Source organism: Cuculus canorus, chromosome Z, assembly GCF_017976375.1.
Source record: "Cuculus canorus isolate bCucCan1 chromosome Z, bCucCan1.pri, whole genome shotgun sequence".
Classification (NCBI taxonomy): domain Eukaryota; kingdom Metazoa; phylum Chordata; class Aves; order Cuculiformes; family Cuculidae; genus Cuculus; species Cuculus canorus.
In genome coordinates, this window is record NC_071441.1 from 565,866 (window position 1) to 584,642 (window position 18,777).

An 18,777-nucleotide genomic window follows, 5' to 3' on the forward strand; every position below is an offset into this window, starting at 1 on the left:
CTGTACCTTAGTGCCTCATTCTTTCACCTCCTTGTCCATAGGATTTGGCTACCAAGTAGGTCTTAATCTGTAAACAAATGATTTGCTCTACAAGTAAACCATTCAGTTCTTCCTCCTTTCTTTGGCCGCTTGGCTGCTGTCCAGTGTGGAGGCCCATAGGTTCTTCTATTATTTAGTGCTGGTTAAAAGGCAATAAGCTCATTTAGAGTTTATAAAACTATAAGCTATCAACAAAAGCTTCTCTGAAGTACTGTGGCCTTTGCCTGAAAAATTAATAATGTGTGGTTGCGTGTGTGTGTGTACCCATACATGTGGATGTGTGGGGGTGTTTTCTTTAGTGTGCTAGCCTGGTCTAGCACAGACACTCTGAATGTCTTTTAAGTCAGTTATTGTAGGCTACAAATACATACGTTTCAATCCAATTTTAATTGTTTGTGTACTGTTTTCTCAACAACTGACAATCACAGGAACTGCAATTCACCATGGCTACAGAGCTGAACCTCGAAGACTTTGATGTTGTACTTGGGGGGAAAAAAAAAAAAGTCATGCTGCTGCAAAATTTCACAATGTTTGCAAATATTGTTTCTTTATAAAACGATGTTGTGAATCACCAGAGTCTACTAGACTGAGTGAAACCTTTAGAGAAATAAATAACATGTTAGGTTTCTCATCTCTGGAGTTAGAAAGTTACTCAAAACCCAAGAAAAAACCAAAATAACATCAAGATCATTTTCCTTTACCTCTATTTTCACATTTTTGTTCTTAGTGGAAAATAAGTTCTCAGGGACTATGAACCAAAGCACAGTATGTGTGTGTTTGCCTTCATTCAGATGTCTGCACATACAACATGGGGCTACCAGGCTACCACCTCCATGTAGGACAGTAAAGACAATGAAATAGTTTTTAAAATGTGTCTCTAAATAAGTGAATTACTGTAAATGAAAAGCTAAATGTACATGTGTAAATCTCATTTAGAAATGACAGGTACTTAGCAATATCAACTTTAGCAATATACTCTCAATGAAATTCTGCAAGCCTATTTAAATTCTATTACGGCAGCTGACATCAATCTGCCAAGCCACAGAGTGCTAAGCTCCACTAAAGATTTGCATCTATAAATTTAGCTACCGGTATATTTGAATTAAATACACTGTGTTTCTCTATATAGGCAACTACAGACATAAGGCATTGAGGTGGACAGGCAATAAAGCAGAACTGTCACAGAGTCCCTGATAGCCGGTATTGCCTGAACAAGAAGTGAAATTCAGACTCCCGCTTGGATTTTGATTTTAGTCCCCTCCATGAGTTTTAGTCTAGATTTCCACTCAAAATTTCAATTTTTCCCCAAGGAATACGACATTAAAGGCCATATTCCTGCATATGCTTGCAGGAATATGATCACTACAAGAGAATCGTGAAAACTCAATTTATATAAAATATTTAAAGGTACAGCCACACGTACACATGTATATGCACCCACACGCAAGTACAAATACAAAGGGACAAAAACATGCAGATTTTAATTAGCTACACCTATTAAGACTCACCAAAGACCAAATGAGTCTGTCTCCCTCCCCCAAGCCAAATAACAACTTCTAAAGTTGCACGTGGTGATAGGTGGCAGGCAGATAGGTGGCAGATAAGCATGTTTGTCCTGAAAAACTAGTTAAACCTTAAAAAAAAAAAAAGCAAAATTGTGCTAGCCCTGCAGAAAAGAAATGCCTCGTCATCTGAATTGGCACAGCGATCACAAGCAAATTTTAACCTTAATCAGAAGCATTGTTCATTTTCAAATGTATCCACATGCAATGCTATCATCAATAACTACCAACCGGCTGAAAAGGTTTTGCAAAAATTAAGCAGTAAGAGGCATTTTAAAACTATAATAAATATTTCAGTTTAAGGAAAAATGTAAATCTTGGAAGTAGTTTGAAAGTAATTGGCAACTCTTCCTCCTGAAGTAAACCTGAAGGCTCAAAAATAAATATTCAAGAGCATTAATTTGTTTCTAGATGTATGCGTGCAAGTAAAACAGCAGCCATAATGTGGAAATTTGAGTCACATTTTGCAACTAATTGGAAGCAGATTAGAAATCTGCCTCAGGGGAACGTTGTCAAACTAGAAGCTGGAGCAAATGAAGAAAGAGGTGAAAGCATCGTGAAGAGCTGACAGATTTACAGTGCTCAAGGCAATAAACGGGTACTAGATGAAAATGAATGTGCTTCACTGTACTGCACGCAGTTTTCAGTCATATCTCAGCAATAACAGCACACAGCCATGAAACTATTATTTTCAGAGAGATGGTGAAGGAAAGACTAAGAATGAACAAAACACTGTTCAGGCAGTGTGTAAATATCAATCACACAGTGGCTCAAGTTCATAGAATGGTTTCGGTTGGAAGGGACCTCCAAGCCCATCCAGTCCCACCCCTGCCACGGGCAGGGACACATCCCACTGGATCAGGGGCTCCAAGCCCATCCAACCTGGCCTGGAACCCCTCCGGGGACGGGGCAGCCACCTCTGCTCTGGGCACCCTGGGCCAGGGCCTCACCACCCTCCCAGGAAAGAAATTCTTCCTAATATCTAAACTAAACCTCCCCTCTTTCAGCTTAAAACAGTCGCCTCTCATACGAGAATAACCAAATTGGTGATACTGGGCTTGGGTTTGTAACCCAGACTCGTCTCCAGTAGGGCTTACACAGACATAATGTAATGAACTACTCACTTGACTCGAGAAAGGACTGTAAGGCTTCGCTGACTGTAAGCAAGAGTCAAAGCATTAAGCTCTTCAGAGTAAAAAAGAATCACACAGATTTTATATTTTTCAGGCTAAGAATAACACAGAACTCTGCAGACAGATAAATCAGAGGCAGGAGGGAAAAATCTTTTTTAGAGGTGATTAAGAAAGGTCGAAGGGGCGTATACAAATGAAAACAAAGTGTACAAGCTAATGTACCAATGCTGTAACGGAAACAGCTGCTAGCTTTCTCCTTCGGTGTTTGGCATCTGGTGCAGCATCACAGGAAAGATTGTTCAAGGATCTGGACATGAAAGGTAAATATAGACTATTAGCCAAAACTCAATTGCTGATTTTAAAACAGCAGAAGGTCTGTTTTCATATGCGTGTGTATGTGTACGCAGGCATAGACACCTCCCCCCAATATATATATACAGATATATATATGTATACAGATATAAGTGTGTATATAGAAATATAGTATGTATATAGTATGGAGAAATAGAGAGAGATAGAGAGATAGATAGAGAGAGATAGAGAGATAGAGAGATAGAGAGAGAGATAGAGAGATAGAGAGAGAGAGAGAGAGAGAGAGAGAGAGAGAGAGATAGAGAGATAGAGAGATAGAGAGATAGAGAGATAGAGAGATAGAGAGATAGAGATACACACGCTGTCCTTATACAGCAACTATTAACGCTATTAGATGACACTGCATCTTACTACTGACTGAAGCAGCCAAGAACACGAATTTATTTTTTTTGTAACACTGGCTGTGGAACAACCACCTTTATTGTTCTCAAATTGCATCAGTATTTTTCCTTCAAATTCCAGAGCTCTAGTGCAATACATACACTGCCTAACATTAAATGGAGGGCAAAAATTAACCAGTAGAACTTCATGTCAAATATGTTCAATATATCCAGAAATACCACTGGAATATTAGATCCCTATCATCAGTGCAATCTAAATAACTCCCTGGACGTGCACTAAATTAGATTTAAAACTGCTAGAAGTTCAACTGACTAATGAAGTCCATTTTTAATTGTATTTGCTTCTATTACCTTTTGTTGCAGACATATAGATTTAGTTTCATTTCCCTCCTTCGAAAAGGAAGAATTGGCAGGAACATAAAGCCCCAAAACATGCAACTACTTCCATCAGTGCACTGCTATAAGCCCATAATAAAGGACAGATTCGATAGTACTAGCTATGTAGTGTGGCAAACCACACACAAATAAACAGTTCTCCACGAAGAATGAAAACCTGAACAGCAAACTCTTCCAATTCAAACATTATTGTTGCTTTTAACTTAAGCCATCCACAGAAATCAGCCAAGGAGGTGGCAGGAAATCCAAAAATAATTTGGTCTGGCCCTGTGCACTATGAGAAAGGAGATTACGAGTTGCTTTTCATTCTTCTTACTGATCGAGCAAAGCAGTGAAAACTATAAAAGCTACGATTATATGACAGACACCTACGGTACCACTCCTGTGACGGGTATGTTTCTACGATAGTACAGCACCACTGAAATTCATCAATAAAGGCAGCATGTGAATAAAGTGAATTTATGTTTGCAGGTTAGACAAAACAAAACTCCTGAAAAAAACTCCATGGTTAACGCAAATGACTAAATGTGTGCAAATTCAAACTTCACACAGCTGAAGAGGCCAGATGTGCCTCAAAATTTCCTGGGAAACTAAACGTAAACATGGCACTTTCTTCTAGCAGAATGAAGAAGGCGAGCTCCACAAGTTTACAAAAGTGTGACCAATTGAGTCTTAGTCTTCTTTTGCTAACTGAAGAATGAAAAAAACAGAACCAGTTTCTGAGGGAAAACCTCAAACATACACTTTTTATATTCCACCACCACATGATAAAAAACAGAATCAGGCTGACTGGTAGAAACTTGACTGGCAACCAAAGACCAAGCTATTATTTCAAACTGTTATGGGAAAGCAATAAAATTGCTACTAGGTCTCCTCATGTTACCCTTCAATAAAAAGACGCCAGCAGGGAAATAAGAGAAAAAGAAAGCACATCAAACCCTCTAAAATTCCTTTAAGTAAATATACACTTCTGTGGCATAATGCCATCTGCTTCTTGGTTAACATGACAAGATAATTCAACAACTAGAATACCAGTGTTTTGAAAACACCGAGTAACCACAGTCAACAGATTTTAGTCTGCTCTTTTGACTGCAAAAAATGGTATTAACATCCCACTATAGGCATATGTCAAACGGCCCCATGAGGATATTAGTCTTAGGTGAAGATACTCATGAGATGAACCCCTCAGCTAACCTGGGGTGTTCCAATAGCAAGATTTATGCTAGGAAGACCCAAAAATGGGGAGAAGAAGATGGGAGGAGATAATAAGGGAACCAAATGTTCGGTGTTTTTCTTTTTTTTTCTGAAGACTGTCAAGTCAAAATGGTTGAGGAACATTCATCATAAAGGACATAAAATTCAACATAGCATGTCTTCACTTCAGAATTACTGAAACAAAGAGCTTCTCATTCAATTCCCAATGGCTTTTGTCTGAATAGCCTCCAAGATATTACAGGTAGATGGCAGAAATGTTGCCTCCTTGTTTTAAGATTTAGCAGGATTTGCCAGCTTACAGGAAATGCAGACATATATTATAAACTTCCATCACTAAAAGGCAATTTTTAAATTGGAATGTTGGCTTAAGTTTTCAGAATCATCAACACCTTACCAACCCTAGAGCAGGAAAACCTATACATGCAGTCATCAATTCTAATTCATTGCATGCAACCTACCTTATGCACTCACTTAAGTTTTCAATCGAGCAGTCTTATATAGAAGCATAAATATCATGTACGTGTACATGTACATGAAAAGAGGGGTTTCAAAGGAAACTACCTATTCACAGTCCCTTGAATTTTCTCTCAGCTTTTCCAAAAAGGGGGAAAAAAATTACAAAGAACTTACTTGTCAGTCAAGTCACTCTGAATTGTTTTACAATCTTTCATTCAAATGTAAAGGTTTTGTTTCAATTGCCAAGACCATTTAGTCAGAATTAAAAGAGAAAATGCAATAGAGAGTGCTTACTGAAACCGTGGCTACAGCACAATCAAAAGTCACAGTCTGATCTGCATATATGCCCAAAAGGCTACTCATAGCCTGCAGTAAATTGTGGGTTTAATTCAAGAATGTAATAATAATAATAAAAAAAAAACCCATGAGTGATTTAAAATCTCATTTTCAGAAAACCCCTCAAGTCCTGCTATGAAAAATGGTAATTAGCTTTATTAAAATTATCTCATTTCAAACATATTTTTAAGCAAATTAAAAAATGATAACTGGTATTATTATTCACTTTGGTGAAACACCATACCACAGAAAAGCTCCACTGGGCAGAAAACCTGTGGTGCACAAAGGGGAGAAAAAAGTTCGTAAGATTGAAAAGAAGAAAAAAAAAAAAAAAGACGACATATAAGCAAACTTTTCTAAATTATTTTTTTAGAAGACTAATATATCTTTTGTGATTATTATTAAGAAATAAGCATTATGCCTCGACACATAAAAGCAAACACTAAAGCAAATACTAGTTTTCAGCAAAGCTACGGTCAGTCCTTTGACTGCAAGGTAATCCTGCATCCACAGATCCACAGGTGTGACCCTCTCTGAGGACTCATAGGAGGACGCATTTCTGTTGTAAGCACAATTAAGAAGTCAGATAATCCCTCCAGTCTTTCAGGAAACCCACTGAAATATCACCATGTACGTTAGATCATTATGTAAGTGCAATATAAAGCTGGTACAGTGCTAAGCATATTACATAAAGAATAACCTGGTGGTTGATCACCTGTACAAAGGATCTCAGCTGACAGCAGTGCAAGGTTATATTCTGCAATCCCAACTGTACACCATGGAACAAACCTGCAACATGTAGCTGACATGCCATTCAAAAAGTAAGTACTATATCTGAGAAACACAGGAGCGTATGGCAATGACTCAAAGCTGCCTAAGAAGTTGCAGAAGTAATCTTATCTTTTTTCAAAGGTGGTTGATGGAAAATATATACGTCTTTATACAAAACAGAAGTAAAGGTGGTGTTTCTTTTAGCAGAAATGTTTGTATTTCTTAGACCATCATCCTGATGATGCTTCTAAAATGTCTCCGATACCTCAACATCGGATGCGAATAAAGACAGACTTCTTTTACTCTTTTACTCTACATAAACAAAAGGAACGCTTCATAATGAGCATTGCAATGATGACCTCGCTCCAAGGGTAAGCACACATGCAGAGGCTGTCAAGACACACCGTACGTTTTGAAGGGAATTCTAATTCTAAGCATACTTGGGCTGTATCCCCCAGCTCCATTTCTTTATACCCTCTGTTCCGGCAAGCTTCATCCTCTGTTTCGCAGACAACATTTGATGATCTTGGAACCCTTTAGACATGTGTAATCTTAGTGGCCTCAGAGGGAAGAAAAAGGTGCCGGGATATAATCCCATGCCCATTATTAAACTCATGCCCAACACTTTTTTGAGCATAACTCGCACACCTGCTCCCCTGCCTGCCCAATGGAGTTAAGAAGTAGGATGCATGCGGTCTAGCACTCCACTTGAGAAGGCCTGGGTAGGCAGCATGACATACTCCAATGTTCTGAGATCCAGCTACTGGTCATGGAGACCATGGTCTAGAGCACACAACAGGCCCCGGGATGGCTGTCCAATGGGCCGGCAGGTACGGAGCGTGCTGGTGGATACCTGGACATCCACAGCATGAGGGAGAAACAGCCCTGTACAACATCAAATTTACAGTTTATGATGGGTAACATGATGTTTCACCCTAGCGCCTAATTTCAAGCGTCTTTTATCTAAGGAAACAGAATTTTCACTGCTGTGAACCGCTAGGGTTTTTTTGAATACACCTGTTTTACAAAGTAAGCACAGGACAAGGTCTGCTTTCACTGAAGTAACAGCATTTAGCCTACTTTTCCAAATGCAAATCGCATGGTTAACACAGAGCAAATAAAGGAGAACGTGCGTTCAACACGCGAAGGCTGTGTCCCATTAACAGAAAGCAGGGCGCGCTCTGCAGCACGCGCCGCAGCCCGCAGATGCCACCTTTCAAACACGAGATCATTCAGGTTTTTTATGCAAAGACAAAGAAGAAAAAGGCATGCAAGAAAACCCACACGTTTCAGATTTATGATTTACGTTGTTGTTGATAAAATAGCTTTCCAGTTATCGAGGCCCTGGTAGGAAGAGCTGGAATGGATTACGTGTTAATGATCACAAACAAGGGTCTCAGCTTTACTCTTTTGTCAGAGCTTCAGCAGATCCTCCCCGCAGCTTCAACCATTAACATGTCTGTTTCCTGTCAGACCACTCAGAGATAATGTCATTTATCTCAGGGCGGCACAAGACCAGTCATTAGCTTCAGTAAAAGCCCTCAGACAGAGGCGGATGGCGTTTTATGCGAGGCTGGTAGGCTGCGGCCAAGAATCTCATTGCCTACCAGTCCAGAACTTTCCGTTATCTTTTAAAGCGTCATTTCCTTCCTTCCCCCCACCACCCCCCCCCAGTCACCACTCTAGCACACTTCTCTGAAGAGCAGAAAAGCCTCTGCATGGAAAATTTTAGTCAATGGTTTTATCATACGCAATTAGGTGACTGATAAGAGCTTGCTAAAGTTATCCTCTGAGGGGCTCCCCCCACCCCTTCCTTCTACCTCGTAGGGAAAAACTGACAGAATAATTCAGGTTCTACCTAAATAGTAAGTCCTTTGAAGAACTGACCCTCATTGTGCTCACCTGCAGGAGGCGAATCACTTCTGGAAATCTCTTTAAATGAAAGTGGAACTGGTTAACTGTATGTACGAACATGTGTTTTCACAGTCTCTCCCATATTATTGCATTTCAGAAAGTTTCTATAAAGTGCTTTCCAAAATAATGATAATAATAATAATAATTTAAAAAAAAAGGAGAGTCGAAAAATATGAGCAAATCTCAGCTATTCAATTCCTGGTTTCATGCTGGAAACTAGGAACAGATGGTACTTTCCATGTTACTTGAATCTGGTTATTGAACACCTCTATGGTTACGGGAGATTTTGCTTAGTGCTTTTAACATACATCTCATTTATGGGACTATAAAATGCTACTTTGGAAAAACAAGTCTTTATGTAGCTATAATTAAAACAGTCTTGCAGGGAAGCCCTTTAACATAGAGAACGTGGTTAACCTCATGACATCTGGACAATCAATCCTTTCCTTTTTACTGGGTATTTATGAAGTTATTAAAATTGTAAAATTACCAATGCCCAAGGTGAAATATTTTTCCAGCAGTTCCGAGTAAGGTTATCGGCTTCCCTCCTTTATTTTATAAATGTTCTAGACCAGCCTCCATTGCGCTGTGCTAACTCTTTCTTTGCACAGGAATTCAATAGCTGATCTGGTCATACGTATTGGCAGAGGTCAGCAGGTTCACACGGAAAGCTTTCCTCGGCCAAAGGGCAACACCTCTTCACCCAGCTCCAAAAGCACCGTCACACTACTAGACAGCACTACAGAACTTTAAGAACCTTGAGCTGTGCTTATTGTTAGACACCCATAGTTATCAATGTTTTTAACAGCTAAATCCCTTATGTAGCTTTCAAAACAGTTTGCTGTCAAACAACAATAGACTTTGTTCTTTAATTACAGCAAGTGACCTCTCTGCCCTTTTATTTCACAGTGAATAAACTACACCCAAGGCCAGCAAGAAAAGTACATGAAAAGCATATCTCCATAACATCGTTAATCAAAGCATGTATTTAAATGATTTACATGAATAGGTAAAATGCACACAGAGTTTCCTCATTAGGTGTAAAACACAATCTCACTATTAAAAAAAAGGGGAGATAAAAACAAACAATACCAGCCAACACGTTCATTTGCTGAAGACAACTTTCAGATGTGAAATGCAGTCTTAGTGAGAAGCAATAATCTAACAAAAGACAAAAATTCAATCCTGGAGTATCACGAGACTGATTCATCTAAAAAATGCAACTAGACACCTCTGATTATAGCTGTGTCTTCTGTATTTTTGTTCATATAAACATACTGATTTTCATACCTCAAATACAATTTTTTTCCATATCGCAGAGTAAATTATGACTCTTTGAATGGCAAAGTCTCCCTGCAACACACAGAAAACAAACGATTGTAGATCACTGAGCACTTTTCAATGAAACAGCTGTTAAAAACACAAAAAAAACCCCTTAGCTAAAACAGCTGAAGAGCTCGTGCTGACAAACAGTCAGTGACTGTGCTAAAAACAGTATGGATGAGGAATGGAAAATGGAGACAGGTTTTAACACCAAAAATCTTAGGAGTGGTTAGCCTACCTGTCAAAGCTACTTATTCAGACATGTCACTGGTGGCTTAACCACAAAATAGGCTGCACGAATATAGCTCAAACATCTTAGAATTACAGCATACTTTGACTTCATCCACATATTAGGGGAGTGGCGACTTTTACAACATACTTGCGGTTTCTGCATAAAAGAGTCAGCAGAACACAGTCATTGATTTAATTAGCCTTCATAAGATCCAATTTATCATGTTTTACATGACTTTCTGCAGCAAGGAAACAGAATAAATAGACCAAAAATAGACATTGAAGCGTGCTGTGAAAGCTAAACAGTGACTACAACTCCTGGGAATCTGCTCCAAGCTTTCCACAAATAGTAAACAACTGCAATATTGTATTCCATACCACATACAAAAACCTATAGATTTCAAATCAGCAGGCATGAACTCATTTGTATCTAAGTGGCAACATCCAAATTCATAAAACATGCCTTTCAGAACATCAACATAACTGGAAATACATTTCAACACGCAGGCTCGAAAAACAACATACTTCTCTACAGACACAAGGTGCTTTGTGCAAGTATGGCATATATGTTCTAGCGTACAAACAGACAAAGCAAGAAACAAGGAATTTAAGACTCTTTAATCCTCTCTAGTGATGACTGAACATTTGGGGGGAAAAAAGCCAGAACAACAAACATAAGACACTAATAGTGACACAGGCTGGGCTTAAGGTTGCAACCGCTGTCGACAACGTGCTTTATTATTATTATATATCTAGAATGGAACATTCCTAGGGGAAGAGAAACACTAAGAGATGTTGTTTAAGACAGCAATCAAGTACAGCACTGTGCCAGACAATGGTCAATGCTGCACGACTCTGATGTGTAAAGCCTATATGAAAGTCGGTGCGTGCCAACAGCAGTGGCTGTTACTGGAAATGCAAGCTCCAAACCTCCTCCTGGAGCAACAGCCACAACACGAAGTGTACCACTGCCTCTCAACCGCTCCGTACATGTTCGCTCTGAATTTGCATGCTATTCAATTTAAGTTGCATGTAAGACGACTTGCATGTATATGGATCCTTCATACAATTTCCTGTGTGACGTGACTAGAGAGTGAAAAGAACACCAAAACGGGAGAAACCACACCACCCTCTAATCTCTGTTGCCATGACAGCAGCCTTTGAGATAGTGAAATGTTCAGATTGCCAGCTAAACAAAATTGTTGAATGTGAACATTTGGCTGAGAGATTAAAAGGCTAAGGGGGTTGCAAAAGGGCAGTACCTCCCACATTCCAGGCAGCCACTGAATCCAATCAAATGGTTCTGACTCTTTAACCACAGCCATTGTGAAGACCGGATTAGGGCAATTTATCTAGATAGTTAAAACAGATTAGAGAACTGCAATTTGAAGACCAGTGGCAACTGTACTAAGTTAATAAAGAAACCATGAGATTTTAGCACACCTTTCAGCTGCAAACAGAACTTTCATAAATCAAAGTGCAAACATACATGAATTACAGCAATCTGGTTTTCTCATCTGCATTTAGAAAAGCTCACAAGGCTCATTCAAATTCATCCACAGATATGCTATCTTGAAAGCAATAATATGCATACAATATGAAATTTAATTCGTTCCTTGCCTTGAACAGAAGCCCTTGAAATTATCTTCCAGTTTTAACAAATACCCGACGTCACAAACACCCAAATCTAATCCTCTAGCAGATTTAAATACTGCAAAAACTTCAACAGGACAATATGAAAAAAAGCCAGTAACAGGTCGTAAAAAGATATAACTTTTCCCGAGACCTCCAGCCCTCCCAGACACTTGCAGACCGTACAGTTAACACCGACCCAAAAGTTTTCCCATCACTGAATGCTCTGTCAGGGAAGTTGTAAAAGCAGGCAATTTAAAACCAACAGCTGACAATAAAGCCCCAATCTAACACCCTGAGATTGTTCTTTTTTTTTTTTTTTTTTTTTTTGGGCGGGGGGGGGGAGTGTTTGCCCTCTTTATTCCTCAGGCAGACCAGGTTATCTTTGTTTAACAACCTGTAGCAGTCATTGGACGTCCAGCGCTCACCCCCAGGTCCCCCAGAAGACGCCTTCTGCCCTACAGACAGAACAATTCCCGACAAAACCAGAACCTCCTTGAACGAGCGGTTAACAAAAGCCAAGCGCTTCCTCCCCCCTTCCTGAAGAACACAGTTGTGGCCATCTATTCTTACAGAAACTGTCCTTCCTAACATAATAGAAGAAAAACACACACCCTCAACTGACTTCTTTCATACATTTCAACCACTCAACAAAAGAGTAGTTCACATCCAACAGCGAGCAGGGCTCAGATAGGAAGGCGCTCCCAGACAGGAGACCAACTGCTCCCCTCTGCTCCAAAAGCTGTTTTGCACAAACGCACCTCATCACACGGTTCATCCCCCTCCTCCCAGCCTCCTCCTTCTTGAAGATGAGAGGCACAGCCTGTCTGCTCGCTCCTTCCTCCACACCAGCTTCTGTGGCCTCTGGGATGCTCTACCGCAGAAGCCCCCAGCACGATAAGCATCCTGCATCTCCACGAAGACCAACACGTCCACGAAGCCCAGCACTCTGCCAATGCCTCCCGTTTCCCTTTCCCAAGCACAGTCTCAACGCCAGACAGTGGGGTCAAAGGAGAGGGGAGAGGGATCCCTTTAGGCTTGGGGAGACGAACGTCCACGAATCCCCAACAGTGTAGTGGAGAAGTGTCAGCACATACAACAAGACCCGCTGCTCCTGGACCTAAGCTACACACCCCCCTAGGAAAACACGTGCCATCCCACCAGCACCAACACTGCTGTTCTTTGCGAAAACCCAGGGCAGCTCAGTCAGGGTCATCTCAGGGTTTCTCCTTCTGGGCGAGTGCGATCACAAGGAACAGACAAAACAGAAACGCTCTCTAGGGCTGAGGGCAGGGAGAGGACATCATATGGAAGAGCAGCACATTCAAAACACGATATCTTCTGTCTAGGGGAGAGGTCTCAGGGTTGTTTTTTGGGTTTTTTTTTTTCTTTAAAGAGGAAGAACTTGTCACAGATACACAGCAGAGAGAAGGACACAGGAGCCAAACACACAGTTGTGGGACATTTATTACAGACACAGGGAGACACAAGAGAAGAGGTGGAGAGGAGCTTTGTCCTACCTTTTCTGTTTTCAATTTCTTGATTCGCCTGTGGCTCTCTTCCTCCTCCTCCTCCTTCTTTACCAAAATAGAGTTCCCCATTAACCCTGAATCCGGGGTACTTTTGCTCACTTCCCCCACAGCAGAGGAGGTGCAGTGGAAGGGGCTGCTGCTTCCACCGCTGCCTCCCTTGGCCCCGAAGCCATAGAGGTGCCCGGGGGGAGCCTGGCTGCTGCCACCCCCACCACTGTTGGGGTGGCCCTGCTGCAGGTCGTGCTGCTTGTCCTTCCTGGATTTTCCCGCATCCTTATCCCGCTTGGAGCCTCTGCTGCCCGTGGCTTTACCTGGTTTCTCCTCTTTGTTTTTCCCACAAGAGGCAATGGTGGTGGTGTTGCTGGTGGTGGTATTATTGCCGTTTGGGTTACTGCTCACATTTTGACCCAGTGCTGAATTCATGCCAGTTGCCTCTCCAGGGCGCCCTTGGACTTCCTGCCTCTTGCCAGCACTGCTGATCTCGGGAATCCCATACAAGGCAGCAGAAGGCAGAGATTTATTAGCATCCTTAGAAGTTTTACTCCTTTTCACTTTTGATTTGCTAGTCTCTTTGTGAGAGGAATTCCCCTGGGGAGCAGAGGGCTGAACAGAAGCAAATTTTAGGCCATCAGCTAAGGCTGAGGTAGCATTAGCCCCACTGGAAGCCAGACCCCCGCAATCCTTGGAGCTGGTGTTGCTGCTGCTGGTGGTATTAGTAGAATTATTCATCTCAAATTTCTGTCTGTCCTTCTCCAAATCGGCGTCCAAATCAATTATTAAATTCCCAACACCAATTTCCCAATCATCGCCACTGTCATAAGTGTCAACCGCATTTGGATCCACACCTTTTCCTGTAGTAGAAATGTTCAATGACATCCTGAAGATGAGGTCTCTAGAGTAAAAATCCGATGAACTTTCGTTTGGAGATGTGGGGACATTCGTTTATCTCCGTTGGGCTCTCTTTAGTTCAACTCTTCCTGTCTTCCTCCCCAGGTGTGTCTAGGTTCACAACCTTCAGTCTATGTCCACCTTGTCCTGTAAAGAGGGGAAAAGTCAAATATTTCTTGTCTGGGTGTTACCAGAATATAATACAACTAGTAAAAAGGGGGGCAAGGTAAGGGAAGTAAAATCATTCACCGTTGCCACGTTTTTTTCTTAAGTTTGTTAAACCGGAGGCTGTGGCCATGATGCTTTTACAGAAAGCATCTTTTATCTAGTTGTATACCAACATCCACAATCTCTCTAAAAAAGTCATGGCCACAAAAAAAAAAAGGGGGGGGGGGAAGAAAAAGAAAGAAAAAATTAACAACATGATTTAAATCCACAAAGCGCAGGAAACACAGTCTCAGAAGTGGTGCCTAGCTGTTGGAGCACATGTTGTAATCCAACCCCTTGGACCACCACCTAGGCTCGAAAGGGAGAAAAGGAAGGACACAGATTCACTCTTAGCTGCATTCCATGGATTTTGTGGCTTTAAACCAGACCCCTGAAGTTTTGTGACTCTCCTATATTATCTTTTACCCCCCCTTAATCTCTTGAGGGGTGAGGGAGTGCTAAGGGAAGTGGGAAACCTAATTTTCCTAGTCACAATATAGCTTCTGTTAAAAAACAACAACCTGCAAACAGAAATGTTTACTTGAAAACATCAAACTCCATAGCTTAAAAAAAAAAACTGAAAAGAAATAAAAGAGGTCTTTTTCCTTTAAAACTAATATTGTCAAGATAACAGTTCTAAAAAGCAGTTCTAATGTACTCCTAGGTCACACAATTGTTAGGTCTGTTAAATATAGTATTACTGACTGTACAGGAAACTGATTAAGACATACACTTTAAGTGATCTGCACCAAGGTGGCCTCAGTGACCGCAAATGAGTGTGTGTTTGACAAAGCTTAGTTAAAACGATTTTTAAAGGGATCTCTCCCTTTTACAGTCGACTGTCGAAATATTTATACATATATATGCATAATGCTTACCTTTAATCCTTTATCATTTTTTAATTAAACCAGCAAATCAAAATGCTGTTTCCACTCGTCTCAGCAACAACTCTGTGCCTCATTTTACTTAAAGAGCAAGTGATCAAGAAGTAGAAAGCAAGTATCATCTCAGCCAGTATAAATCGGTCAATAACATATCTCCCCCTACTTTGGCACACGGATCAGAAGTCCTTTTTTTTTTTTTTTTTTAGTTTGTTTAGGGTTTTTTTCTCCTTCCTTAAAAAAAAAAAAATCAAAAGGAAAAAAAAATAATGCTGAGCCTCACAACTTTACCAGCTCGTAGATAATATTTCACGTTCAGAATTGAAGCATCAAAGACCAGATTTTTGTTTGTTTGCTTTTCCTGAAAAAGCACCGAGAGGTAATAATCATCACAGTAAATTAAAAATAAAAAATAAAATAGAATAAAATAAATGTATCCCCAACTTCACACTCCGTCTTCAGCCCCGGACCTGGGAGCCATCCTGATCAGTAAGTAATGATCCCATGAAACAAACCTACAGGCGCCCGGGTGTTACAAGACAGAATGTGCTAACATCGGGATAAATTAGTGAAAGGGAGGAAGGAAAAAAAGAAGAAGAAAGGACTGAAAATCTGGGCTGGATTCCGCCTGTTAGTTGGGAAGTGGCATTTTTTTCGCCCGTCCTGACAGATCTGATTTCTTGAAGTAACTTGAGGGGAAACGGGGGGGGAGGCGGGGAGAGGGGGGGCGAGGAAGAGGAGGAGCGGGGGGAATCACTGATCTGATAAACCGGTTATCAAAACATTTTGTGGGAGTGGAGGAAGGGCAGCGTGCTCTCCAACGGAGTAAATTTTCCCAGGGATAAGATTTCGGGAAGGGGAGGGCGAACAAGACACAACAACTCAGCTTTTTTTTTTTTTTTTTTCCTTTTAAATACTAATAAAATAAAAAAAAAAGCAAGCGCAAAAGCACAGGCACAGATCAGAGTTCCAAATTGAAATAGTAATGAAAAACCTAGGAGCTCGGGCTAATCAGTCATGCGGTAAGTAATTCAGTAATTAGAGTCCAAAGAGATAAAGCAGTCGACCTTTTTTTTCAGGACAGATCGCTCCCACCTTATTGTCTCGGCAAAAACCCCGCAGCCCTACTTCCATCCTTCGCCCTCCCCCAAGTCTCGCAGCTTTAAGCTTAGTATTTTTAATTAGCCGGCGATGGGAAGCTAAAAGCCGTAATGAATTGGCGGTGGCTGGGGATGGGGGGGCGGGGAGCGAGGGGGGATGGGATGCAGAAGGGGGATGCAGGGGACGCTGCGGGGGCGGGGGATGCTGGCGGGGGGGGGGGGCGGGGGGCGCTCGCCGGCAACCGCGTGACGCTGCCGGGCTCCATTGGCTGCCGGGAGAACAAAAAATGGGTGGCGAGAGCGAGCGGGGGCTCCCCCCGGTCGTTAAAGCACGCAGGCTCGCGCGAAGAGCCTTCGCGGAGCCAATACGCGCCGAGTCGCGGCTTGGGGTTTGAAGGGACCTTAAAAGATCACCCAGTTCCACTCCGCTCTCCCCCCCTCCACTGGGTCAGGTTGCTCAAAGTCTCATCGCGCGCACACGCACACAAAAGAAACAAACCAACCCAAAGCGCACCGCGACAGACAGACAGACCGACAGACCGCCCTCCCAGCGCCGCTGCCCCCCACGTGGCCGCGGAGCACGCGCCCTGCGACACCCGAAATGCTCGCAGCCACCACTTTTGTCGTTCGCCTCCAACACTGGACGAACTCCTTTGCTTTTACCCCCATCTCGGCGGGCAGCAGGGGGAGGGGGCGCTTTCCCATGCTCTCCAGCTGGGAGACCTGAGGGTGGGAAACGTCTGGGACACCAAGGCTGGGGTGGGAAGAGGCTGGGATCCCGAGCTGGGAGGAGTGGGAAGCCTCAGGGGCGATCCCCCCAAGTTCCCACCCGTCCCGGTGTGACAGCTGCCCGTGCCCCATGGCTCCTTCCCCGGGGGAGGGGAAAGGCAGGCAGGCTGCCCTCCAGTGTGTCGCTTTCTATTTTCTCCCCTTGCGTAGTTAAACCCCCCAAAAGGCGCAGGGCTTTAACGCCCCCCGAGTGCACCGTCAGGTATGATTTGTGTGACTACAGTGCTTTCACCCTCTTGCTTCCCTCAAATAACTCATCCTGCTTGTGGGATTTTTTTTTTCTTTTTAAATTCCCCCCAAAATCTAATTATCTCAACTCCCGAAAACTCTAAACGCTCCCCTTTGCAGAGATAAATAAATAAATAAGAATCCCCTCTAAGTGCTATAGACACACCACGCAACCGTACTTACGGTCTGTATTGGATGGAGTTGACCTTTTCCTTCTAACTGCATTGAGTGTGTTTTGGTTGCAGCCGCTTTTTATTTTAGGGAAAAAAAAAAAAAAACAAAAAAAAAACCAAACCCTAATGTCTTCAACAAATTTATTGTGTTTGGAAGAAGAGAGCACCAGATACCATGAACCTTCCTCTCTTTCTAGAAACGAAAATAAAAGCGGGTGCGGGAAGGGACGGGAGCGGAGCAGAACCCATGCGGGCACCTCTGGGGCGCTGCCCCACGGCAGCGGGACCCGATCGCCCCTACCTGCGAGCCACTTTTCTTTGTTCGCGATGCCCTTTCCCTCCCGGCCAATCGGAACCCAGCTTTTATGAAACCGAGCGCTCGGATTGGTCCGCCCGCTCCTCCTGCCTGCCGGCGAGAGACAGAAACACACACACACACGGCTTGTGCACAGGGGCATGCGGCTCACACCCCCCCCACCCCCCACCCCCCTCTCGCCCCGCACCTCCCGCTGCAGCCAGATACAAATCACGTTTCCCATTTCAATTATCCCATATAACATTTAGGGCTTAGGGAAAAAAAAAAGAGAGAGAGAGAGAGGGAGGAGGGGAAAAATAGCAAACCGAGGTGGAGAGCTTCTCTGCCAAGACTCACACGTTGGGAGGAAGACTCCCTCATTTCGTTTTAATTTAATTTCAGGGCAGTTTTCGAAGCGATGATGAATGTTGTTTTTTTTTTTTTTCTGTGCCGGTTTCAAAGAGGCAATTTAGAATCTCACTCATAATTTTTAAATGCCTCCTCATTCGAGATTAGAACAGCTTGAAGCCAGCGAGAGGGCTGGTGATGCACATGGGCTATTATTTTTGTGCTTAGCAGAGGAGAAAAAGCAAGCGTGGGGAGGGGTCTGGGGGCCGGGAGCACCCTGTCTTGGGGGACACCGGGGCAGCACTCGGGGGATGCGGCCCCTCCGAAACGGCCCTCTCTCTTCCATTCACTCTCACGTTATTGTATTCCGTGGTCCTTTTTTACAATATGGCTTAAGTTAGGCAGGTCGGGGTTTATTCTCTTCCTCGGCCCCCCCCCCCCCCCGCCCCTCCTTTGTCGGGACGAGGGGGGAGTAGAAAATAACCCTTTTGTTTCCAGGCTGCTGATCTACCGCCGCACGCACCGAGCTGTGAATGCCAGCGACCGTATCACCACCACGTGAACATCCTTTCACAGGAATTAGTAACACAAATCTTCCCTATCGGGCTTTGTGTA

The 18,777-nt window shown here is 42.7% G+C and overlaps 1 protein-coding gene across 5 annotated transcripts in view; it reads right to left on the reverse strand.

Moving 5' to 3' along the window:
* The window catches only part of ZNF608 (zinc finger protein 608), an 85,806-nt gene extending 68,134 nt beyond the window's left edge, over positions 1-17,672 (reverse strand). Inside the window, exons 1-2 of one of the 5 annotated variants that reach the window (XM_054054991.1) lie at positions 17,530-17,672; positions 13,242-14,288 (exon numbers count right to left, since the gene is read on the reverse strand). In XM_054054991.1, coding sequence (XP_053910966.1) covers positions 13,242-14,129 — 888 coding nt within the window. In that variant the 5' untranslated portion in view covers positions 14,130-14,288; positions 17,530-17,672. Of the gene's footprint in view, positions 1-12,482; positions 12,642-13,241; positions 14,289-15,226; positions 15,819-16,832; positions 16,891-17,529 lie in introns of those variants that run through there. The other 4 variants (XM_054054992.1, XM_054054990.1, XM_009557518.2 and 1 more) reach the window with 4 other exon arrangements.
* Positions 17,673-18,777: the final 1,105 nt, after the last annotated feature.